We start from the raw sequence: 25373 nt of genomic DNA, 5'->3' as shown, positions 1-25373 counted from the left end.
AAGAGCAGGAGTGGCAATCGGAACAGCAGTAGGAGTGGGGAGGGTGGGGGGGGAGGAGGAGCTGCTGCACCACTCAATGGCAGCCACCAGGCACTTGGCGGCAACAGTATATACCGTACACATGCTCCAAGCCTTCTGTGACAACTTCTGTGAGGTGGTGCAGCACAGCTCCAGGTTGCCATCCAACACGCAGAGCACACAGGCAGACGATGTGTTCCCTCTCTAGATTTTCCCAGGGTCACTGGTGCCACTGGGTCTCATGGGGTCATGAAGATGGCATGGGAGGTGGTGGACACGCCTCACTCACATCTGGTCCAGTTGTGAAGAACAAGGGCAGCCATCCCAGGACACAGGGTGCATGAATCATAGCCCTAATGTGTGAGGCAACACAGAAAGGTCTCAGTTCAGACAAAGGCAATGTGCTTTGAGCAAGACCATCTGTGACCTAGACAGTGGGCTCTTTCCTGCAGGGACACAAATGTCCCAGGGAAGCCTTTCTACCCCCATGCTCTGGAGACAAGCAGGCATGGGAAGATACTGGCCAGGCTGGGAGCCTGCAAGTGGGAGAGGGGCGACAGGGCAGTTCGCCTTTCCTCTGTGCTGCACACACGCTGGATCTGACAGTGGCGGTGTTCCACAGGGAGAGGACTTCTACCCTCTGGAGGAGAGGGGCGTTGGCTGTTGGGGGAGGTGTGTGTGAGCAGCAGATGCTGTTTGCTGGGGAGGGTGCTCCTGGAGTCCCCTCCTCTTCCTTCCCCCAGCAAGTTCCCATGGAGGGGCGCAGTGTCCTCCACCTCGCCATGCTTCGGGAATGGATGCTGCCCAAGAGTGCAGGCATGAGCCTGTGTCATGTGCGGCACTGCTGTGTTTCCCTGACCCCATCCTCCTTAATGGTGGCTTGTGCTGGGAAGGTGTCCCACCACGAGTCAGGAGTAAGACAGGCCTTTCCAGAAATTCTATGAGCAGGAGCGCAAGCTTCCTTTGTGGCAGTCTCATATAGCTGGTTGCTATAGACTGGCACTCTGTGTGTACCCACATGCACAGGCTGCTATGAAATCCCCAGGTCGAGAAGGCCAAGTGAGGAGCACGCAGCCCCTCACAGCCCACCGTCTCCCCACGTGTGTCTAGGGAAAGTAATAGAACTCACTTGATGGGCCTTCCCCAGCTTCATCCAATCCCTAGGTGACATCTAGCGGGGAGGAGTACCGGCTACAGAGACAGGCTAACCTCCTGGCTGGCAGGCATCATCTCCTGGCTGGCCTCGTCTTCCTCCTCCTCCTCCCCGCTTCCCCTCCAGCCCAGAGTGCAAAACAAGGAGGGAGGGGGAAGGAACTGACCCCGCCCTCCCAGGATGTGGTGTAGCTGCTCATAATAGGGGTATGATTGGGGAGCGCCTCTGAGCAGGAGCTCGGGAACTATAACATTTTGATGAATGTGGACAGAGTGGCCACCAGCACAGCTGTGAGAAGCCCTGGAGGCCACTTATTTTGAAATAATCACAGCTGCCCTGTCTACCCACACCCTATTTCAAAATACCTGTTTTGAAATAGGCTTTATTCCTCGTGAAACAGAATAAGAAACCTGTTGTTTCAAAATCATTTCAAAATAATAGGCTTGCTGTTTAGATGTTCACCTCGCTGCTGAGTAGACATGGCCTTACAGACTAACTGAGGGTATGTCTACACTACAGCGCTAGTTCGAACTAACTTAGTTCGAATTAGTTAATTCGAACTAAGCTAGTTCGAACTAACGCGTCTAGAACTAAAAACTAGTTCGAACTAGCGTTTTGCTAGTTCGAACTAGCAAGTCCACATTGAGTGGACTCTGAACAGGGCTTAAGGATGGCCGGAAGCAGTGCCGGCAGGGCATAAAAGGAGGACTTAGAGCATGGAGATGCTGTCTCAGGCTAGCCGAGGGCTGCGCTTAAAGGGTCCCGACCCCCACCCCGGACACACAGTTCTAAGGGGTGCCCCGCTTGCAAAGAAGTTCTGGCTTGGAGTGCCCTGAGTGCCCACACTGGGCACATCACACCACTCGGCCATCAGCCCGGCTGCACTTGCCGCAGGCTGCCATCTGGGGAGAGGGAGTAATTGGGGGGCTGCAGGAGAGCTTCCACCCCCAGAAGCCCGCAGAGCCAGCCCAGTCCTCCCCATCGGGGGCTCGTACCCCATTCCTCCCTCACCTCCTTCCACTTACCCTTCCTTAGCCCCCCTTCTTATTGATGTACAAAATAAAGATAACGTTTCTTCCAACATTGACTCTGTCTTTATTGAAAAAAAACTGGGGGAGACTGGGAAAAGGAGGTGGGAGAGGGGAAGAGAAAGGCTGGGAGAGGGGAGGGCAACTAACATGATCAGGGGTTGGGAACAGGTCCCAGATGAAGAGAGGCTACAGAGACTGGGACTGTTCAGCTTAGAAAAGAGGAGACGGAGGGGGGACAGGATAGAGGTCTCTAAAAGAAGGGGTTGGGTGGAGAGGGTGCATTCAGAAAAGTTCTTCCTGAGTTCCCATAAAGAAGGACTAGAGGACACCAAAGGAAAGGAATGGGTAGCAGGCTTGAAACTAGTAAGAGAAAGTTGTTGTTCTTGACAAAGCAAATAGTTAACCTGTGGAACTCCTTGCTGCAGGAGGCTGTGAAGGCTACAACTAGAACAGAGTTTAAAGGGAAGTGAGATAAAGTGATGGAGGTTGGGTCCATGGAGTCCTATTAGCCAGAGGGTAGGAGTGGTGTCCCTGCCCAAAGTTTGTGGAAGGCTGGAGAGGGATGGCACGAGACAAATGGCTTGGTCATTGTCTTCGGTCCATCCCCTCCAGGGTCCCTAGGGTTGGCCGCTGTTGGCAGACAGGCTACTGGGCTAGATGGACCTTTGGTCTGACCCAGTACGGCCATTGTAAGCTCAGGGCTCAGGGTCGGGGGTCTCAGTGGACCCCCTTGATTTTCATGCACACCTGGTCCTGGGTGGCCAGGCTGGCAGCTCTCCTGCCCTAGACGGCCACTTTCCTGTGCCTAGTGCGGAGATCGTGGACGAGGTCCACGATGTCCGCACTAGCCCAGGAAGGTGCCCGCCTCTTGCGGTCCAGGGCAAGCTCCCGGGAGCCGCCAGCCTGGTCCCGGCAAGAGGGGGTGGGCTGGGGGGCATCGGGTGGGGGGCTCTGTGCCGTGCCAGGTGCAGGGTCTGCTAGCTGGGTGCTGGCAGGCTTGCACCTGGCACGGGCACCGTAGCCAGCCCGTGCCCCTTTAAGGGGTCCGGGGCCGGGAGGGGGGCATAGAGTTTCCCTGGTGTTGGCCAGAGTGGCCACCAGGGAAACCTGGGGAGGGCTAGCCTCCCACTAGTTCGAACTAAAGGGCTACACAGCCCTTAGTTCGAACTAGCTAGTTCGAACTAGGCGTTAGTCCTCGTAAAATGAGGTTTACCTAGTTCGAACTAAGCGCTCCGCTAGTTCGATTCAAATTCGAACTAGCGGAGCGCTAGTGTAGCGCCTATTAAAGTTAGTTCGAACTAACGTCCGTTAGTTCGAACTAACTTTGTAGTGTAGACATACCCACAGCTACTCCTCTGAGACACATAAAGTGTTCATTGTGTTACACAAGTTTGCCACTAGGTGGCATTTGCTTCATTATCTGGTAAAAAAAAAATTACTAATATTCTCAACTGTCCATTCCTTTGTAATGATTGACAGTTGAAGAGCTTCATTCTGCAGCTGTATAACAGCTGTGACCTTAAGGAGAGTTTTATGTTGTATTTCCAAGTATACTTGGAAGTGGGTTTTAGCTAATGCTGAGAGTTTTCTGCAAATAAGGTATATAGATAGCAAATGTGAAATAGTAAGAAAGCGAGAGTTTTATCGTCACAAGTAGTTATCAGTATTAATCAGCATTTCCTGTCCCAAATTCTGCCCTATTGCACACCAGATCAATTTCAGTTTTGTGTGGGTATACACTAAGTAAGATACCACTACCCCAGTTTTGGAGGAGGTGAGCAAGGATAAATAGTGAAATATACTGGTACAGTATATCGTATAGTATATAATAGTTGGCTAACATGAAGCCATAAAACCTATTTTTAAGAAATTATAAACGTTCCTGTATGTTTAATAACATGTAACCTGACACTTGCTAACATTTTGTTTGTATGTGTGTTTTGTGAAATTACTAGACACAAAGAAACCTTTAGTTGGCAGCTTCCAGGAACAGCAAGAAGTGATCCCAATGCCTGCCAACTGTCCTAGCGTTGCTATCATGGAAGTATCTGAAAACATGAGGGCAAAAATTTATTCTATATTATGCAAGTTAGGTAAGAAGTACACATTGCTCCCCAATTTTCAAATTTGTCATCAAACTGAACTTCTTCACCAGAAGCACAGGAAGACTAGGTATCAGGGAAAAATAAGATAAGTTCTGGTATAGGCTTTCAGTGGAAAGTGTGGAGTCCCCCATCATTAGAAGCTTTTAAAAACAAGTTGGACAAAATACTTATTGGGGATGGTCTAGGTCAGGGATGGGCAATAATTGTTGATGGAGGGGCTACTCCCAAGATTTGGAAAGTGGTCGAGGGCCGCAATCTTCTATAGTATTAATGGAGGAGCTGTGGGGTCTGGGATGGAGGTTGGGTACAGAAGGGAGCTTGGGGTAAAGGATTGGGGTGCAGGAGGGAGAATGAAGTCTGGAAGGGAGTTTGGGTGAAGGAGTTGGTTGTGACTTAGGGCAGGGAACATGGGTGCAGGGTTCTGGGATAGGAGGGGATTGTGATCTCAGGCAGGAGATGGGGTACCAGATTGAGAGGGGGTATGGGTGCATATGAAGTAGCAGGGCAGGAGTGTGGGGCAGAGGGTTGGGGAAGGGAGGGGCTAAGGTGCCAGAGGCAGGCTGGTAAGTCTCCTGGTGAGAACCTGCCTCTGCAAGCCACCACTAAGAAGGATGGGGTCAGGGAAACACACAGCAGTGCTGCACACAACCCAGGCTCATGCCCACACTCCTGGGCAGCATCTGTTCCCAGGCAAGCGCAGTAAGGTGGAAGTCACTGAGCCCCTGCATGAGAACCTGCTGGGAGAAGGAAGAGGCGGGGACTTAGCACTCTTCCAGGCAAGCTAAAGGCTTGCAGAGCTTAAAATGTTTCTGCTTGTTTGGCCATGTTCTTGAGGGGGTTAGAACTAGGGTGGTTAATGTAGGCAACCGAAGTTGCAAATGAAGCCTGGGATTTAAATATCCCGGGTTTCATTTGCATATTGCCGGGCACTGCCATTTTTAAAGCCCCGCTAGTTTGGACTCCGTGCCCGCAGCTACACACGGCACGGAGTAGGTAGTTCGGATTAGGCTTCCTATTCTGAACTACCGGTACTCCTCGTGGAACTTTAAACTAGTGGGGCTTTAAAAATGGCGGCGCCCGGCAATATGCAAATGAAGCCCGGGATATTTAAATCCCGGGCTTCATTTGCAACTTCGGTTGCCTACATTAACCACCCTAGTTCAAACTAGGGTGGTAGTGTAGACATACCCTGAGTGAGCAGGAGGGTTGTGCTTTGTGGCTACCTGTTATTCAAACAGGCAGCTCTCATTGGCCAGTGTTTGTCCAGAAAGCAGCCCATGGCATTGTGCTGGGGGTGGGAGCAGCAGCTGAATCTTTCCCCCTCCTCTCCAGACTCAAAGAGAGAGCACCTTGCAGCCGCATTTCTGAACACCCTCCGGGGCAAGCAGGGGAGCCTGCCTGGGGCTCCCCACTGCCTCCACGGGCCAGATCCAGTAGCTTGGAGGGCTGGATCAGGCCCATGAGCTATATTTTGCCCAGGCCTGGTCTAGGTTTATTTGGTCCTGCCACAGCACAGGGGGTTGGACTTGATGACTTCTCAAGATTCCTGTCAACCCTATGTAATTATGATTCACACACACATCTATGTACTGCTTATGTAGTTCACAACACATGTGAGAAACAAATAACATGGAAATGGATTATACATAAATGGAAAGGGGTTGGTTTTGTTTGTTTTTTTTACAGATTTAAAGCTCTGTGGCATATCTCTCAATGAATCTGTCATATATTTACTTTTCTGTCTGATATGGCAGATCCAAAAAAAGTAGTGATTAAGCTTTTCCTTTCCTGCCATGCTATATGTCATAAAATGCTTTAAAACTGTAAATGAGGTAAGACATGCTCTAATAAATATATACTACAATGCTAGGCTACAAGGTTAAGTCCATTAATAACTATTAGCCAGTATGGATAAGGAATAGTGTCCCTAGCCTTTGTTTGTCAGAGGGTGGAGATAGATGGCAAGAGAGAGATCGCTTGATCATTACCTGTTTGATTAATTCTCTCTGAGACACCTGGCATTGGCCACTGTCGGCAGACAGGGTACTGGGCTGGATGGGCCTTTGATCTGACCCAGGATGGCCGTTCTTATGTTCTAATGTGAAATTTATAATGAGATTTGAGTAAATATAATATCTGAACTATTCAGAATTATATTAATTGGGTACCATCCATGAACAAAAATGAGTTCAAAGTCCTAGTAGCTGTACATTACCTCCACCCTCTCTGTTTACATTTATTCTTATTAACATTTTATAAAATACTGGAGTCCTTCTGTCTGCACGACTGAGTTCAAGTGTTAGAAGAGGCTCTCAGTACAAATCCTTGAAAGGAAAGTACCAAAAGCCCTGTAGTGTGACTCTTCTGTTGGCTACTTCTCAGCTAAATAGCTCTGCTCCTTCACAGTTCATCACTTTATTAGAGACACAGTTTTGTGCTTCTCAATAAGGAAACAAGGAATGAGCTATGTCTATCCCTTATGGAATCTGACATAGTTTAAATAGAGGACATTTGATTGCCACACAAAAATAGCAAAGACATAACATCAGCCGTGGCAGTACAGGTGATATGAAGGTTTTGTGGACACCCAGAAGTAAAGTATTAAAACAGAATGATTTCATTAAGGAGAAGTAGTTAGCTTATCACCAGAAGCCAGCACAAATAACTGACAAAATTAGAAAAGTGTTTGGTGAAGACAGTATACACATTTGTGACATCACTTTTGCATTTGATAACATTTGTCACACTTAACATGTATTATTTTATGTTTTAAAATAAATCTATGTCATTCGTATCTAGATAATAATTAACAATTCTTTCTTAGGTTTTGAAAGTTTGCCTGGTTTGTCTGCCAAGGATTTTGTCACACTTGCTGTCATACAGCGATATCTTGACTTTAAAGTAAGTATTTTTTTTAAATGTCACAAATTCAGTTGCACACACACAAAACAAATACAAGATAAAAAAATGTGTTACAGCTGAAGAAATCCTTGATAATTGCAAATCAGATTTAACACACAATTGTCTAAAGTTTGTTTTTCTGATTTATTCTTCTTGAGAACCTGTGCACGCACACATTATGGAAACTTGTTATGCACCTACATAAGACAGTTTCATACCACAAAAGAGGGTGTGGCTGCAGATTCACACCTTTATTCAACTTTCAATTCTCTGAAGACAAGGGCTATGTAAGCACGCTGAAGAATAAAACTTAACAACAAAGAGAACAGGAAAGGATATGTGGATTGTATTTTGAATCACTGGAACTTTCATAACTAAACATCAGCCTTTTAAAAAATAGTCTCTGTGTGTTTTAACACAAAGGTTGGAGAAGTCTGGAGTGAAATATGTGCAGAGATAAAAGAAGAAAAGTTCAGACCAGTCACTCCAGATGAGGAAGCATTGAAAGTTATTTCAGAGGCATCAGAAAATGTTGGAAAGATGGTTTCCAATCTCCAGTCTGAAATGCTTGGAAGTCAGCAGCACCAAGAACTCCAAGAGGAAGAAAAGGTTTACTCCAAAGTAAGACATGAAGTATTTACACAAGAAAAGTCCTTTATTTCAATATACCATTATTTTGCTGACTACTTATATTAGTAAGTTTCTTTTGTTTAACAGAGTTGAAAGTCACATCTATTTTCATTAAGGTAGTCTCTTTAGATTTCATAAGTACTTAAAGTGAACTATTTTTTTAAAACTTAATTTTATTTCTCAAGTATTATATAACTTTGTAATTAACTAGCATTTCTCGAGTATTGTATAATTTTGAAATTATTTAATTAATGAAAGCAACAGCACTATGGAAGAAACAACTGTGTAATGTATCACCACTGGTAGAATCAAAATAATAGTCATGCTACTATGTTTAAGTCTGTCTCTCGTTTTATGCACAAGAGATAAGGTCAAGATTATAATAACTGTAAAACAACCATCACAAATAGATCTCTTTCTCATAGTGAAATTGTAAGGACTGTATTTATATTTGCGGAGGTACAGTCTTCCAAAATTGAGTTGAAACATGATTAGTAGTAAAACTAATAGGCTATGTCTACACTGGCATGATTTTCCGAAAATGCTTTTAACGGAAAATTTTTCCCGTTAAAAGCATTTTCAGAAAAGCACGTCTAGATTGGCAGGATGCTTTTCCGCAAAAGCACTTTTTGCAGAAAAGCGTCCGTGGCCAATCTAGATGCGCTTTTCCGCAAAAAAGCCCCGATCGCCATTTTCGCGATCGGGGCTTTTTTGTGGAAAACACTACTGTGCTGTCTACACTGGCCCTTTTGTGCAAAAGTCTTTCGGAAAAAGACTCTTGCCCAAGCGGGAGCAGCATAGTATTTCCGGAAAAGCACTGACGATCTTACATGAGATCGTCAGTGCTTTTCCGGAAATTCAAGCGGCCAGTGTAGACAGCTGGCAAATTTTTCTGCAAAAGCAGATGATTTTGCGGAAAAACTTGCCAGTCTAGACATAGCCATACAGTTTGGGATGAATAATGGATTTTTTTATATTTATTGGCAATTTCTGAATGTTTCAGTAATGTAAAAACAAAACATTACATTTCAACCCCCAAAAATTAGGGGTTGCTTTTATCTGTTTGCTTTTATCAAAATGCATGAAAAGATTCACAAAATGGTGGGAGGAGGTAAAGACAGAGGTGGTGCTTCCCTTATAAGTTTTAATCCAATGGCCAGAGCACGCAATTGAAATAAATAAGACTAGGATTGCCAACTTTGAAATTATACAGAACCAAAAACCCCTACCCCACCTCTTCTCCAAGGCTCTGCCCCCATTCTGTCACCCCTCCGTTATCCACTCTCCCTCACCCTCACTCACTCATTTTTGTAGAGCTGGGGCAAATGGTTGAATGCAGGAACAGGTGAAAGCATCAGCTGGAAGTTCAGGCTCTGGGCTGGAGATGAGAATGAGGGCTTTGGGGTGCAGGAGGTGACTTCGAGCTAGGGCTAATGGATTCAAAGTGTGGGAGTGGGTTCCAAGCTGGAGGCGCAGAAGGAGGATCAGGTGATGGGAAAGAATTTGAGTGCAGGAAGGGGCTTAGGGCAGAGGACTGGAATGCGGGCTTTCGGTGGCACTTTCCTTGGGCAGCTCCCTGCAAGCGGAGACTAGGGTTGCCAGATGGTTTCAACAAAAATACCAGACACACTTGACATTACATAACAATCTATATTCCATCTTATTTAGAAAATACCGGACATTTATATTTTCTCATTTATATTTTCTCAATTTGTTTCCTGAACAGAAAGCTCAAATACTGAACTGTCCAGTTCAAAACCAGACACCTGGCAACCCTAGCGGTGACATGTGCTTTGGCTCCTAGGCAGAGGCATGGCCAACCAGTTCTGCTCACTGCCTCTACCTGCAGGCACTACTCCTGAAGCCCTCATCGGCCACGCTTCCCATTCAATAGGAGATGTGGAGCCAGAGTTTGGAGTGGGGAGGTAGGGCAGCACATGGAGTTTCCATAGCTGTCCCTCTGCCTAGGAGCTAAGGAGTCATGTGGAGCCAGGCAGGGAGCCTGCCAGCCCCAACAACCAGACATTTAATGGTCCAGTCAGCAGTGCCATCAGGATCCCTTTTTGACTCGGCGTTCCATTCCAAAACCAGACAACTGGCAACCCTTTGGGAGACCTTAGTTCAGCTCCTTTCTCCCATCAGTTAGAGGCTAGAACTGAACGCAGGACTCCCACATCGCAGATGAGTGCTCTGCTTACTGGGATAAAGTTTATAAGGGAAGCATCAGCACCACTGTTCCTTTTCCTGTTTTGAGAATCTTTTTTGCTTGCTTCTGTCAAAAGGCCTAAACATGAAAATGAACTTTTTTCAGACCAAAACCAAACATTTCACTACTTCAATCAAAATATTTTGGCTTTTTCAGTTCAGTTTAAACCATTTGGTGAACCAGACACAAATTCACAAAAAGTTTCGGTCACTATAGAAACTGCATTTTCTGGTGAATAAACTGTTTTTACTTGGGGGAAGGGAAAATTGGCCTAGTTCTAGCTTAAAGGGCCATCTCAAATGTTCCAAAGTTCTGTTGGCACTTTTCTTAAAGAAAACAGTTCTAGCCTATGTAGGTAGGGAGTTGTCTGTTTACATTTCATCTATGAGCTATGGTAATGCAATGTTTAGTTTATAAATTGAAATAAATCAGGAAATTTAAAATTAAGATAATCACAGTAAAAATTAATTCCCCAAAACAGTGCATATAATGTAAAAAAGTTGACTACTTTATTATTAAATTTAAATATGTACCTGGCTGTCAACATTCAAAAAAAGAAAGTCCTGGGCCAGATCTTCAAAGAAAATGAAGGTTTGGTGGCCATGAGAGCCCAGACCCATTGAGTTATATGTCTATTCTGGCAGCTTTTAGAATGTTTTTAATATGAGTATCTTAATTCAGGGCTTCAAAGGAGTTGGAACTGGATAAATATCCAAAAGTTAGATTGCTTTTCTGAACTTATGATCTGCCTCTAAGATCTGTCCTCCACGCATCACCTTCTTCCCCAAAAGGTCCTCTCTACTTGCCATTATTTTCTTCAAGACAAGCAGTTCTTTGATACCCATCCAGTATGTTCAAAAAGAGAACAGTAGATGACCTCCCTCACCATCAACACTTCGATAATCTCAATTTCTCTCTTCCTCTCTATTCCTGAAGTAGGACAGACCTCTTCTCCTTTTTTCCTTTCCACTAGGAGGGACATGCAGCATTTTTCTTTTTCCTGTCTCCAGAAGGTCTTTCTATTTCTCTCATAATTATAATTTTCCCCTCCCTTTCTTATGTTTCCTCCCACCACAACTGATTGCATCTCTGTTACCTCTTCCATCCAGCTTTAAAGTAGGTAGGGTTGAATGAAGGATTTCTTCTTCCTTAGTCACAGAGTTGTGAGTCCCTTCATCTTGAAGGGCAGTGAAGAGTTGGTTTAACACAACAGAAGTGATGCGCCTTACCTTTATTAGGAAGTGAAAGAAGTACAACTTTCTCTAGCATTCTCCTCCAGTCAGTACTAGAGCAGCACTGATCCCACTCATCTTCCAAAGAAAGGAAATGTGGGAATAGACAGAAAGGAGGCAGCAAAATGACTGTGAATAGGTGGAAGCACTGAACGAGCATCAGGAACAAGGAATTCAATGCAGTTAATGGAAATACAGTGTGTTACATCTCTTCAAATCTCTTCTCACATTGTAGATTCAAGCTATCCAAAAGCAGAGACAAATGGTAAATAAATCCTGGGAAGATTTCTTAACTCGGACATCAAATTATGAGGCTTTAAAGGTAAGATATTTTGGGGGAAATTTATATTAGCAATGTTGTTATGTTATTGAACAATTCTAAGCAATTTTAGTCAGTATTGACTATGAGGATATTACTGTAGAAATAACAGCTGGACTTAGACCCTATTGTAATAATGCATAATAGTAGGAAAAACTCAGTGTTTAGTACCCTTTTCTAGTACTTGAGAGACCCAGGTTAGTTCCACCACAGATTTATTGGGTGACCATAGGCAAGTCACTTATTTTGTATGCCTGAAGTTTCCCACTTGTAAAATGGTGAGAATACATCCTTATTTTACATGGGTGTTGTAAAGATGAATTCATTAAAGATTGTGAAGAACTTTGAGATCTACTGATGAGAAGTTGTATATAAGAACTGGGGGGGAGGTATGATTTTTGTGCATAAACCATAACAGAAATACAGTTCTTTACTGAAAAGGTTTCTTGGCAGAACTATGCAATCACTACTAACCCTGCTCCTCTCTCTCTCTCTGTGTGTGTGTGTGTGTGTGTGTGTGTGTGAGAGAGAGAGAGAGAGAGAGAGAGAGAGAGAGAGAGAGAGAGAGAGAGAGAGAGAGAGAGAGAGAGACTGCCAATTTAGTCATCTTTTTTTTTTAATAATTCCTCCCTTGTTTTTCCCACAGCAAATATATGAAGATAATTTAGGCTTGCTAATATGTTCTGATACCATTGTTATTGTGTACAGTATTTGCCTTTACGGGTTGAATCTAGAGGAGGACAACCAGACTAATTTGGAGACTGAAGGAAATTATTGACAATAAAATGAGTATACAGCCAAATCTGTTCATTCTTGAAAAGAGACACCTAAGGGAAAACCTGGCCTTGCTATAAGAGTACCTAGCAGGCATGTAGTTGAGAGCTAGACTGTGATCTGCTTAGTCTATGTGGCAAGGTATAACCTGCAGTCATGAATTGAATTGAAACTTAGCGAAGTATAAAAGTTGACTATAAAGAGATTTTTTTCACCTCCAGGCTCATTATCTAGTGGAGCATTCTGTTCAGTCAGAACTTGGCTGTGCATCAAGCCAGTCTATTCTGGAGAATGTCAGCCCACCATGAAAATACAGAGCTCAAAATAAAAACTTGCATTTTGAGAAAGTATTGAGCAGGTTTTGGGAAAGCATGGCTCTCATGAGTTTCCTGCCTCTTCAGCCCCTCAACTACTAATTATGAGTCTATGTTATATCCTTTTTGATCCTTTTCTCGTCCTCTGCTAAGCATAACTTTTACAACACACTTCCTCTGAGGTAGTCTGTAATATCATTTTCTTTTCAGAGATGTGTAAACTGAGGTATAGCGGAGATAAAGGATTTGTGAAAGAGTACAGGATGAGTTGCTGAGCTATAAATAAAGTTCCGGAGTCTTGACTCCCACTTCCTATTCTGCCTGCTAGATCACACTTCTAAGACAGAGCACTAATGCCACACTTAATCTGTTCTGGCTTTTTTTTTTTTTATCTCCTGGCTGCAGTAGCAAATTGTTTCATTTTCCAATGATTTTAATTAATCAGCTTATTACAAACTTTACATTCCCATTATTCATATTTTTGTCAAAAGTAAATAGAAATGACCTTTCATGGTTTATTTTTGTAATACTAATTGCATATTCGCTGTCTGATTGCATGAGGTACAGTGCTGATTCTCATAAAAATAAATTTTCTTTTACTAAATATCTTCAGAAAGCAAAAAGACTTCAGGAAAAATCTATAGCAGCTTCTAGAACAAAGTCAAGACCACAAAATGCAACACTCCACTCAACTGAAATTAAAGGCCTAAATACAACAGTAAGTAAAGTTTCCGAACATTCACCTTAACTCACAGCAACAAGCTAGTGGAAATAAAATAGTGTATTTTAGGTTCAAGAGTGAGTTAGTTATTTAGTTAGTTTTGTTTGTTTGTTAATGTTAGGCTCTCTGTCAGTTACAAAAGTGTGTTGATCTTAGTCTAGTCAATCTTTTATCTAATCTCCACTTTTCCCAAGTTGCTTTAAGAAATGTCCTTGATGACCAGACCCTAGCATCTGAGGTTAAAGCACTGTGCCTTTTATAGCAGAAAGATGTCTATTATAAATGAACATGTTTTGATGCCTTTGATGCTTCCGAAAAGGGTTTTTATCACAAAGGCCTTTTCCAGCACTGTGGCTTTTACCCCTTGAGGCTGCAGAGACCATGAAAGAGTCCTGAAAGCATTCTTGATGGATGCTACATTCCAGTCTTTTAGGTAGATGACTGCACAGAGCCTTACCCAGCATAGTTGGTAAGTACCACTTCAACCGCTATAACACACCACATCCACACGCATCAAGAAAGTGAAATTGGTCAGAGCAGGTCTCTGTGATCTGAAGAAATTCAAGCATGTAGGTCCGACCATTTATGGGTCTATCTTTTAAAGGGAGTGCAGCAGTTAGGGTCCAGATACCCCAAGGGGAGAACAGGGATTTTGAACCCCAAAGAATAAGCACTTGAATCAACTGATTGTATACAATGTGCTTAAAAATATGCCAGGTAAGATCTTTTATGAATCTTTGCAGCATTCTGAGCTTGACAAAAACAAGAAGGAGTCTGGTGGCACCTTAAAGACTAACAGGCTTATTGGAGCATAAGCTTTTGTGCATAAAAAACACTTTGTCAGATACATGATGAAGTAGTTTTTACCCACAAAAGCTTATGCCCCAATAAACCTGTTAGTCCTTAAAGTGCCACAGAACTCGTTGTTTTTGCAGCTACAGACTAACTCAGTTACCCCTCTGAGACTGTACGTAACAGATAAGTGTACAAACTGTGGTTATGGATCTATGTGTATGGATGTATATACAATAGTATGTTCATGTCCAATATTACAATTTCAAGTACATGTTATAGCAAGGAGGAAGAGGAGATGGCAGCTCCTGCCAAGCCAGTTTTTTACACAAAACTAACTTCAAGTATCTATCCATTGTCCAGTTAGAAAAAAGACTTTGGGAAATGGGAAAATACTGAAACAACTTGAAACTGAAAAGAAAAACCCAGGTTTGGAAAACAGGACTTGTACACGCTGCCATTTATGTCAGTCTAACTTATGTTAAAATTTTTAAAACAATGAATAGTCTAGCAGCACCTTAAAGACTAACAAAACATATAGATAGTATCATGAGCTTTCGTGGGCACAATCCACTTCTTCACATGAATGGCATTAATAAAGGTCCAGTTCCAAATAAATATGGGATGGGAGGGGGAGAAGGAAAAAGGGGGAAAGAAATACAGAAGGCCCCTGATTTGCGATGGCCTGATTTACAATCCCCCACACTTACAACCTTTTCTGTAAGTGCAGAAGGGACCAAAATCCCATGACTTATATCCTCGGCCCCACATTTATAACGGCGTACAACGCCTTTCGTAAATGTGGACTTGAGTTACGACACCCCCGACTTGCGACGCTAACTCCAGAACCAATCGCGTCGCAAGTCGGGGGCAGCCTGCAGTCAATTACAGTGTTCATTCTACATGAAACTGATAGAGAAGGTGCAAATTGTTCTTAAGTACCCATTGTTTAATGTTTTAAGTCATTATGATGTGGAAAATAGTGTGCTAGCTCAGTAATATCTTTGTTCATACCTTAGTGATGGGTCCCAAACCTGTAAATGAAGTTAAGTTCCAGGCTTCTCTGTGTATTTGGCTTGTGGAATTGGCCTGACACAACACAATGACTTTGAGATCCATTAATGAGTGCTCCAGCAAGTTAAAATGTTCTCCAACAGATTTCTGTGTGTTGCCTTTTTGGATATCTGATTTGTGTCCATTAATTCTTTCCTGTAGAGATTGTCCAATTTGGTCAATATACATGGCAGAGGGGCATTGCTGGCATTTGATGACATAGATCATACTAGTGGTGTCACTCAGGGATGTTAATAAGCCACCCCTCTTAACAACAGAAGTTACACTGACCTGAGCACAGATGTGGAAAGCACTTTATTGACAGAAAAGTTACTCCTGACAACACAACTACTGCCTCTTGCAGAGGAGTTTTTTATTATGCTGGCAGAAGAGTTCTCTCCATTCAGTATCGAGCCTTTTCACCAGATGCACTGCTGCAGCGCAGCTGCATCAGTGTGTCATTGCCTCTGTCATGGATCACCATAATCAAAGAAAAAGGGAAAAATGAAAACCCTTAAAAAAGAAAGAATTTGAAGTGAAGGACATCTGGAAGCTCAGGGCCAGCACATAGGCTGGCTGTGGTCCATGAAAGGCTAGATTCTTAGCATACGCTCTGTCACAGAGAGAAACTGTTCAAAGGCAATAGATAGCTTATTTTAGAAAATCAAGTTTAGCTAATATAGAAATGTAAATCCTGAAGTTGTCTTTATTTTCTGTGTAACTTGTAAGTGTTTGCTTTTCCTTACTATTTCATCTATGAATCAGTGCTTTTCTATTAAGTAAACTTTTTAATGGGGTTGGAAGAGACCTCAGGCAGTTATCTAGTCCAACCCCTCTGCTCAAAATAGGACCAACTCCAACTAAATCATCCCAGCCAGAGCTTTGTCAAGCCTGGCCTTGAAACCTCTAAGGATGAAGATTTCACCATCTCCCTAGACAACCAATTCCAGTGCTTCACCACTTTCCTAGTGAAGTAGTGTTCCCTAATATCCAACCTAGACCTTCCCCACTGCAACTTGAGACCATTGCTTCTTGTTCTGTCATCTACCATCCCTGAGAATAGCCTGGCTCTATCCTCTTTGGTATGTGGAGGCTGCCATTAAATACCCCCTCCCCGCCATTCTTCTCTTCTGAAGACTAAGCCCAGTTCCCTCAGGCTCTTCTCATAAGTCATATTCCCCAATCTCCTAATCATTTTTGTTGCCCTCTGCTGGACATTCCAGTTTGTCCACAACCTTTCTGTTGTGGTGGTAAGTTTCACTACTTCAGGGGTGAGGAACCAGGGGGACGAAATTCCAAGTACCTGATAGATAAAAACAGATGATAGACTATTTAGGGGAAACTTGGAACCAGGAAAACTTTTGGGATCATCCCACAAACAGTAACTTAGCTAGTGGAATCCACAGGGAGACTTCTATTTGTAGATGGCTACTGGTGTCAGGGTGTTGAGCTATAGCAGTATATCATTAAGATACCCTAGTTTACAGGTCAGGCAGTGACAGAACCCATAATGTTGTGTATAACCAGTTTATTCATTTGCTTAGTCTTTGGAGTTCAGGTCCCCTCTTATCCCCTTGTGGTGTTTGTACTTTGATTATCATTGAAGAAATAATGAAAAATTTGGAGAGATCCAGACCTTGTGTCTCTGTCACTGGGAAGACCGATGTAGCTCTTAATGACTCTGGTAAAAACTTCCTTACCAGTTATCCATTCCTTCACAGTTGTCCCATCTGATGTAGCTGAAGATAAAGTCTTTGGAAAAAGAAGGTTCATATTTAATCCAAGTCTGTTCCCTTTTCTTTATTATCTTCTGTGAGTGTACGTACAACTACGTTTTCTCAGAAGATTTCAGATGTTTTCAGGATCTTCTTGGTACCATGACAGAGAGTCTCAGTATCTTTAATTCTTGATAGTGCAGGAGAAGACTTGCTATGTAACATTTTGAAGCTGAGATAAAAAGAAAGTCACCATTTGAATCATGAAGGCAGTGCAGGACGTCTAGCTTCTGCTTCTATGTCTGTGGGATCCTGTTAAGCAGACAAGATGTAGCAAGTCCTGTAATGTAACTCTGATTATGTTTTTTGGACAGGTTGCCCCTGAATTGTAGAAAATCAGGGAGAGATGAGTCCATATACAAAACAGCTATAAATAAACATCATATTCATCAGCAATACTCAACATGAAAATTCTAAATTACACACACAGCTCATATTTGTGGAACAAGCTTTCCCCCTTGCACTCACTAGAATGCCCTCCAAGGTGAGCAGAGAGAGGAATCTAAGGGCATGTCTACACTAGGAAATAATTTTGAAATAAGTAAAATCGAAATAATAACTCCTGAAATAACAAAATCAAAATAGCACGTCCCTACTCCATACTGAGTGGAGCCAGGCTCGGGCTAGAGCCCCGGAAGCACTCTGGGGAGAGCACGTGTGCTTTCAGGGGCTCCTCTCTACAGCCGCGTCTCACATGCCCCTCCTCCACTGCCTCCCCACTTGTGGGACACCAAACAGATCCAATGTTTCTCTGGTTGCTGTTGCGAACACCACAGTGCTTACAACATGGAGCTGGAGCTGCTGCAAAGCAGTGCCTGGCTCACAGGCTTCATGCTGCGCTTCATTGTGTAGTTCATCCAGACTGTCCTCATGCTGCGCCAGCAGGATGATGACCAGCCAGGACCAGAGGCCCTCTTCACCCAGGTCCTGGCACTTCGGCTGCTGCAAATGCCCCTCCATCCCCTTGGCACCATCAAATGCTATTTCTGATGGTGGGAGACCAGTTCAGAAAGGTGGGACTGAATCATCCTGCAGCAATGGGACAATCAACAGTGGCTACAGAACTTCTGCATGTAGAAGGCCACCTTCCTACCCTCAGGTGACAGGACATCCAATTGCAACCTGCCATCCCCGTGCAGAAGCATGTTGCCATTGTGCTGTGCCTGTGGAAGCTTGCCATGCCGGACAGCTACCGCTGAGTCAGGAACCAGTTCCGTGTGGAGAAATCCAGAGTCAGGGCCATGCACCTACAAGTAGTCAAGGCCATAAACCACATGCTGCTACAGATGGTTGTCACTCTGGGGAATGTCAAACAGCATTGTCAACAGTTTTGCTGCCATGGACTTCCCCAACTGCGGGAAGGCCATATACATAGCATGCACATCCCAATCCTGGCCCCCAACCACTGTGCCTTGGACTACATCAACAGGAAGGGGTACTTCTCCGTGGTGCTGCAAGCCCTTATGAACCACAAGGGATGCTTCACCAGCATTAACGTTGGCTGGTTGGGGAAGGTGCACAATGCCTGCATCTTCTGGAACTCCTGCCTCATCCGAAAGATGCGCACCTGCATTTTTTTCCTCTAACACACCATCCAAGTCGGGGAAGTGAACATGCCCATCTGCATCCTGAGCAACGTAGCCTACTCCTGGATCCCTGACTCATGAAGCCCTATAAAGGCAGCCTGGACCACAGCAAGGAGCACTTCAACGCCAAGCTAAGCAGATGCTGCATGGTGGTGGAGTGTGTGTTCAGCCTTTCCAGAGTCTCCTCACCTGCCTGGACCTCAGGAAGCACAATATCCCCTTCATGATGGTGGCCTGCTGTGTGCTCCACAACCTATGTGAGACCAAGGGGGAGACTTTCCTGCCAGGGTGGGGGGCAGAAGCTGAACAGCTGACCAGGGCATACAAGCAGCTGGACACCGGTGCTATTCGGTGAGCACATCAAGGGGATGTGCTCATGAGGGAGGCCTTGAGGGAGAGTTTCAGCCAAGACCAGCTGCAAAACTCTCCCCTGTACCTCTGTACAAGGGGCCCCTACATTCCCCCTGTATGGCTTTCTTTCTCCACCCTTCCCTTCGCACAACCCTAACCCCCCCCCCCCGAACAAATAAAAAAAAAGTCTGTTTGGGGATATACAACAGGGGAGGGATGGGGTAAAGAACTTGGAATGGGGGAGGAGGGAAGAGAGGGGTTCTAGGATGGGGCTGGGAGTGGCGCCTGCCTCAGTCAGCTCAAGAGACTTCAGCTGCTCGAGAGGTCCCACCACCCCCTGCTCCAGAGCTCCGGTGGCCCCTGGGGGCGGGGGAGGTAGGCAGCAAAGCCGCAAGGGTGGGCAGGTGGCTGCTGCCCCACCCTATGCGCAAGGCCATGTGCTCCATCATCATCATGAGGGAGGAGCATATGCTGCCATGCCAGCTGGTCCCAGGTAGCCTTCTGCTGCCCCCGGTCAACCCGTTGCTCCTCCTGGTCAGTGGCATGCTCCCCATCAAGCCCCCAGATGAGGGACTGCAGGCAGGCCATCTGCTCATGCATCACGTCTTCCTGGGTGTGTTTCCTCCTGCGGATCCCATGGAGTCAGGTAGATGGCATGGGAAGTGGTGGATGTGCCATGATTGCAGCTCACCCAGCTGTGAAGAAAAGTTACAAGGGCAGTCATCCCAGGAGACATGAATGTGCATGGAGCCTGGCCCTAATCTCAGAGCCAACACTAAAGATCTTGGTTCAGACAATAGTGATGCGCTTCGAGCAAGGCCATTGGTTACGTAGACATCGGGCACTCTTCGGGTCACAGATGTCCCAGAGGAGCATCGCAACACCCACAGCCTGGGGACAAACAGGAATGGGAAGGTGCCAGCCAGGCGAGGAGCCTGTGCGCCGGAGGCGGGGATGGGGTGGTTTTGCTTCCTTCCTTGTACCACATATGCTAGGTCTGCCAGTGGTGGTGTCCCGCAGAGAGAGCTTCTATCCCTGCCCGCTGGAAAGGTGGGGGGGGGTGTTGGGGAATATGTGTGGGAGCGGTGGATCCCATGCGTGTGATCAGATTCCTCCACCTCATGGCGCTTAATTGGGAGCGGATGCTGCCTGAATGCAGGCATGACCCTGTGCCGTGTGCAGCACTGCTGTGTGCTTCCATGACCCCAGCCTCCTTAGTGGTGGCTTGTCATGGGAAGATGTACCAGCATGGAGTCTGGAGGAAGGCAGGCCTCTCCAGGAATCTTATGAGAAGGACCAAAGGGTTCCTGTGTGAGAGCGTCATGGGGCTGAGTGCGCCGGACTGGCGCTCCATGTGCACCCATGTGCACAGGCTGTTCTGCAACACCCAGGCTGAGGAGGCTGAGCAAGGAGCACACAAGCCTGCCGCCTGCCCCCATGTGTAGATAGGGAAAGTTATAGAACTCATCTGAAGTGCCTTCCCAGGTTCATCCGATGACTGGGAGATATCCTGGGAGTGGGGGACTGGCTCCAGGGTAAGGAGCATGTCCTGGCTGGAGGGCATGGTCACCTGGCTGGCCGCCTCCTCCTTCTCCTCCTCGTCATCCTCCACAAACCATCTCCCCCCGCCCCCCGCATGTCCTGGCCAGACTCAACAACGACGGGAGCGGGAGGTGATTTCTCCCCTCCGCCCCAGGATGGCATCAAGCTGGTCATAGTAGTGTCACATGTTTGGTGCCACCCCAGAGCATCTGCTCTGCTCCCTGGCCTTGTTGTAGGCCTGCCAAAGCTCCTTGACTTTCATCCGGACCTGGTCGAGGGGCCAGATGTAGCTTTTGTTGGACAGGCTGGCGGCCATCCAGCCATACACGTCTGCATTGCACTTTCTGGTGCTGAGATCCTAGAGGTTGGTCTCCTCACCCTAGGCCTTGATGAGGTCAGGATCTCCGCACTGTCCAGGCCAGTGCTCTCCTGCGTCCCTGACCAGTGGCAGCTGAGAGTGCTGCGGGAGTGCTGGCAACCGTTGGGCGCTCTTAGGGAGCGCTGGGGTCTGCCATGGCTCTGTCAGCTGAGACTGTATGGCACAGGGCTGGCAAAGCTCTCCATGTGCCACAGCCCTTCTCCAGCAGACTGCTATTTTAAGCTCCGCAGGAGAAGGGGGAGCAGTGGAGCTGGCAGATTTGGCCAGAGTGGCCACAAGTGCAACTGTGAGAGGTCTCTGGAGGCCAATTATTTTGAATTAGCAGCATCGGATAGTCCACACTAATGCTATTTCAAAATAACCAGTCCTTTATTTCGAAATCACAGGCTGGGTAGTGTGAACGCTTCTCTTGTTATTTTGAAATGGGGGGAGAGTTATTCTGAAATAGCTCCCTAGTGTAGACCAAGACTCAGGTCGTTGTTATAGAAGGTCCATGTGAAAACAAATAGGGTCTCATGGCTCCATATAGTGTTGGTTTTTTTAGTGGAGACCAAAGTTAGAATCTGCCATTCATACCTCATAATTCTGAGCTTTTCCTTGAGGTCTCCAGTCTAGGATAAGACTTCTAAGACTTTAACCTGTTCAGATGTAAAGAGGGCTAGTATAATGGGAAAACTGTCAGTCTCTCTTGATCTTTGGGTCTTCTTCATATCTTCTCTAGAAATCACTCCATGTCAAACTCTTGTCCCATCCTTTTTTTTCCCCTTCCCGGAATCTCTCACAAACTATTGAGTGTCTAATTTTTCTGGAGGCAATAAATGAGAGCAGTAGAAGAGTATCTGGGAAAGAGGTTCCAGTATAATTATTACTTTATTTGTACTAGTATAATTAATACTATTATTATTCTTAAGCACAATCAAGCCTGCCAGAGAGAGGCTTGCAAGGTGTTATGATGATTCACTAACATATATATATAGAGATTTAGGGAATCGGTTGCAGAAGTATCTTAAAGTATAAACAATGGAAAATACTGTTCTCATCCTCTTTTACGATGCAGCCTAAGGAAGCCAGCTGACTAGTACACTACAATCCACATGTTTACTTCTTCACTAAAATACTTGCAGTTTATTTTCCTACATGTTTAAGATCAGACATAAAGGCTGAGAAGCATAATACATAAAGACAAGAAGCTGTTCAATCTGCGTTATTGGTGGAATCATTTTATATTGTTTAAAGAGTATCTTGAGAGAGGCTAGGAAACTTTCATAATGCATCGCCAGCTCCCAAGTAGCATTTTGAAAAGACAGGGCCTGTGATTTAACTCTCATTTCATTTTAAAGACTAATATGAATTTCAAGCCATTTGTTTTGTTTTCTAGACTGCATCTGGTCGCTTGGTAACTGTCGAAAGTACACCTTCTGAATTAACTGGAGGGCCTCTGGCTGACACAGACCTTGCGCTTAGAAAGCTCTCTGTTCGTGGAGGAGCCTTAAAAAAGATCAAAGGAGTCAAAGTGTTGTCTTCATTCAAAAAAAATTCAGTATCTGTAAAGTAAACATTATCCTGTGCTTTGTATTTTTCTTTTAGTTAATGTATGTCCAAACACTATTTGTAAGATATACTCTATTTTTATTTCTTTGGTGAAATATATAGAACTTGTGAGATTAATAATTATAGATGAAAATATATTTTTGCTTTACAAAAAATAATGTGAACAGCTGGCTGACATGACTAAAGAATCCCATGCAGTGTGTGTTCCAGAGGTCCGTTGATCCTAATAATTTCTGAGCCATCTATGTTAGGCTTAGTTTATTCACAACTAAACAGCTGCATGTCCACTTGGTACCATAAGGTATACGCACTCCATCTGATGCTATTAAGGATCCTCTTCCTTGAGAATGTGGAACATAATATAAATATATTCAATTCTTCACTCTTACAGTAGGGCTCCCGAGGTTGTTTTAGTTTTTCCCCATTACCCTTGTGATGGCTCCACCAATCCATTTGGTCTCTTTCCCAGAACTAACCCCATTAGGAGTTCTCCCTAATTAGGTATTAGGGCTTCAGAAACCAGTTGTCCGTTTCCATGTGTAACTTTACCCACCAACTCTCTCATTCAAGTGAAGATACTGTAGAATATCCTGCTCCCCCATGTCTCACCGGCCTCCACTGGCCTTAGCCCATCAGTTCCTTCTCTGATGATTGCCCAAACTCTCCCTTGACAGGGAACTGTGCCCGTCTGACCCCAGCCACTGTGTAGAGACGCCCTCTAGCATCACTGGTCCTCTCCATGAGCAACAGTCCCTTTTATCTGAGATGACTTGAGCAAAGGTCAGTGTTCGGGATTCACTGTGTCCCTGATTGACCTTGCAGTTTGTAGCCATCCCAACGCTGCAGCATAAATTACATTACTACGTACAGTGTCTGTCTTGTCCACCCACAAACAAAACGGTCTCAGGAGAAATACAAACATGCACTATATAAAGGGCTAACAGAAATTAGAAAAACTTGTTACTTCTGTAGAATTTAGCCACAAACTAGTCCTTTTTGTAATTCCCAAGAAGAGGGATTTCTCTGTGTTTTGAATGGAAATAATTGATAGGGTGCTGTAGGCAAAAAATGAAGGCAGGCATTTGCTGAAGTATCCTACTTTTTGTGCAAAGAAAACTGAAAAGGAAATAATGACATAAAATCATACACCTACACTATTAATTATAATTAACCCTCTCTAAGAGCTTTCTACCTTCCATTGAAGTCAGTCACAGTTTCTCATATGGAGGGGCAGTAAGCATGAGCCCAAACGGTTACTTGGTAAGGCATGGTAGTTGTCTATAATTTTAGTGAAGAAGATTTGAGTTAAACCATGTCAATTTACAGAACCTGCAGGTCTGGCTCATTGCTGGTTGTTGGTGTTTAACATACATCTAGCTGGTTTATGCTTAGAAGGTTTTTTTCAAAGTTCCCCTTGCAGAAAATTTAGCCATGAAGCATTTCTTTGCTTTCTATATGCAAGAGTGACTGTATTTTAATCTTTATTACTTTGTGGAATTTATAAAGGAACTGAATGTAAGCAGCTCTGACATCTCTGATATACTGTCCTTGAGAAGTCAATGGAGATTGCAGATATCAGTAGTAGGCAGGCCACAGGACCAATCCAGACCACCCAGTGCTTTTGAGAAACTGTAAAATCTATTTACTTTTATCAGCATTATTATTGCAGTGTGAAAAATGTTCCTTTGGAGTCTGGACCTTGACTATACCTTGCTCAAGAAATTTGGACCTTGATAATAAATCATTGATTCCCCCTTGTGTATATGGTGTTGATTTAATAGAGTGTGTACCCTTTCAATAGGCTATCTGTTTAACATCTTGCATGTCAGTAAATGCCTTGTTCAGTCAATTCATATTGCTTTAATTTCATGTCTTTTCATGCATGATGCTGACTCCCAGAATAGTATGATGTGCAAGTAGAAATCCAGCTGCTGGGCTAACAGAAAAGCGTGCTTCCTTTTTCTTTTAAATAAATACTAGGGGGCTGTGCCCCTTCTCAATATGCTTGCCAACTCCCTTCTCTTGGGTTAGGTGTCTGGCTGAGGGAAGTGGGCAAGAGCAGGGTGGGGGCAGGAGCAGGCTGAAGATAGGTGTGTGGCCAGAGGGAGGAGACAGGAGCAGGCTGGTGGTGCGGGTCTTGGTGGAAGGAATGAGTGAGGGGGTGGGATGGGGGTCTCAGCAGGCCAGGCCCCTAAAGACAGGAGGGCTGAGGCTACAGCATGGTATCTCTGGCTCTTCCCACCACAGCTGCTGGGGAGGGCCTGAGGACATTCCCCCCCCTACTCCTCCCATTGACAGGGAGGGACTGGTCCCAGCTCTTCCCCTCCACACCAGCTCCAGCTGCTGGGGAGGGCCCAGCCCCGCCTCTTCACTTCCCCCCCCCCACACACACACACACACCAGCCCCAGCTCTTCCTCTGCCCCACGGCTGCTGGGGAGGGACTGACCCTGAGGCCACCCTAGCCCTTCCTCCCCCCAGCCAGATACATGTACTGTGCTCAACCTGCACTAGTTAGCTGGATAAAAATGAGTGCACACTTCTAGTTTGTTTTTTTAAAACATGAGCACCTCATGCCCTGATGTTTACCTGCCAATTGCACTTTCCATTGTGCCTTTAGTGCAAATGTTCCCCTGTGTCGTCACTTAGGAATTATCAACAGAAGCTTTTAGTAGTTGCTCTCTGTGAGTGACGGTGCATATTGATTGCAGCTGTACAATGTGTGTGTGTGCCCAAGAACTTTCCCAGCAATACCACTAGACAGCACATGCGGTCCCATTCTCAGTGGCACTGCAACAAGTTTTAAGACAGGAGTGCTGAGCTGTGCTGCCTCCCTTACTCCTGTCCACACCCAGCACTTCTCTATCCAGGAGCCACAGCTGAGGGTGACTGCGGAGCATCAAGGATGGAGCCTGTGGCTGGGACTGGCATCAGCAGAGCAC

The 25373-nt window shown here is 45.0% G+C and overlaps 1 protein-coding gene across 4 annotated transcripts in view; it reads left to right on the top strand.

Annotated features, from left to right (window-relative positions):
* Positions 1 to 22457, top strand: part of CFAP69 (cilia and flagella associated protein 69) — a 59626-nt gene extending 37169 nt beyond the window's left edge. For all 4 annotated transcript variants that reach the window (XM_006114447.5, XM_075922404.2, XM_075922402.2 and 1 more), the window contains 6 exons: positions 4158 to 4295; positions 7132 to 7208; positions 7632 to 7829; positions 11512 to 11598; positions 13297 to 13401; positions 22261 to 22457. In XM_006114447.5, coding sequence (XP_006114509.4) covers positions 4158 to 4295; positions 7132 to 7208; positions 7632 to 7829; positions 11512 to 11598; positions 13297 to 13401; positions 22261 to 22437 — 782 coding nt within the window. In that variant the 3' untranslated portion in view covers positions 22438 to 22457. The remainder of the gene's footprint in view (positions 1 to 4157; positions 4296 to 7131; positions 7209 to 7631; positions 7830 to 11511; positions 11599 to 13296; positions 13402 to 22260) is intronic.
* The last annotated feature ends 2916 nt before the right edge of the window (positions 22458 to 25373 follow it).

The sequence above is a fragment of the Pelodiscus sinensis genome, chromosome 2 (genome assembly GCF_052426305.1).
Source record: "Pelodiscus sinensis isolate ZL-2025 chromosome 2, ASM5242630v1, whole genome shotgun sequence".
NCBI classification, from domain to species: Eukaryota; Metazoa; Chordata; order Testudines; family Trionychidae; genus Pelodiscus; species Pelodiscus sinensis.
Note: the sequence above shows the minus strand (reverse complement) of the source record. Positions and strands in the feature narration are given on the sequence as shown.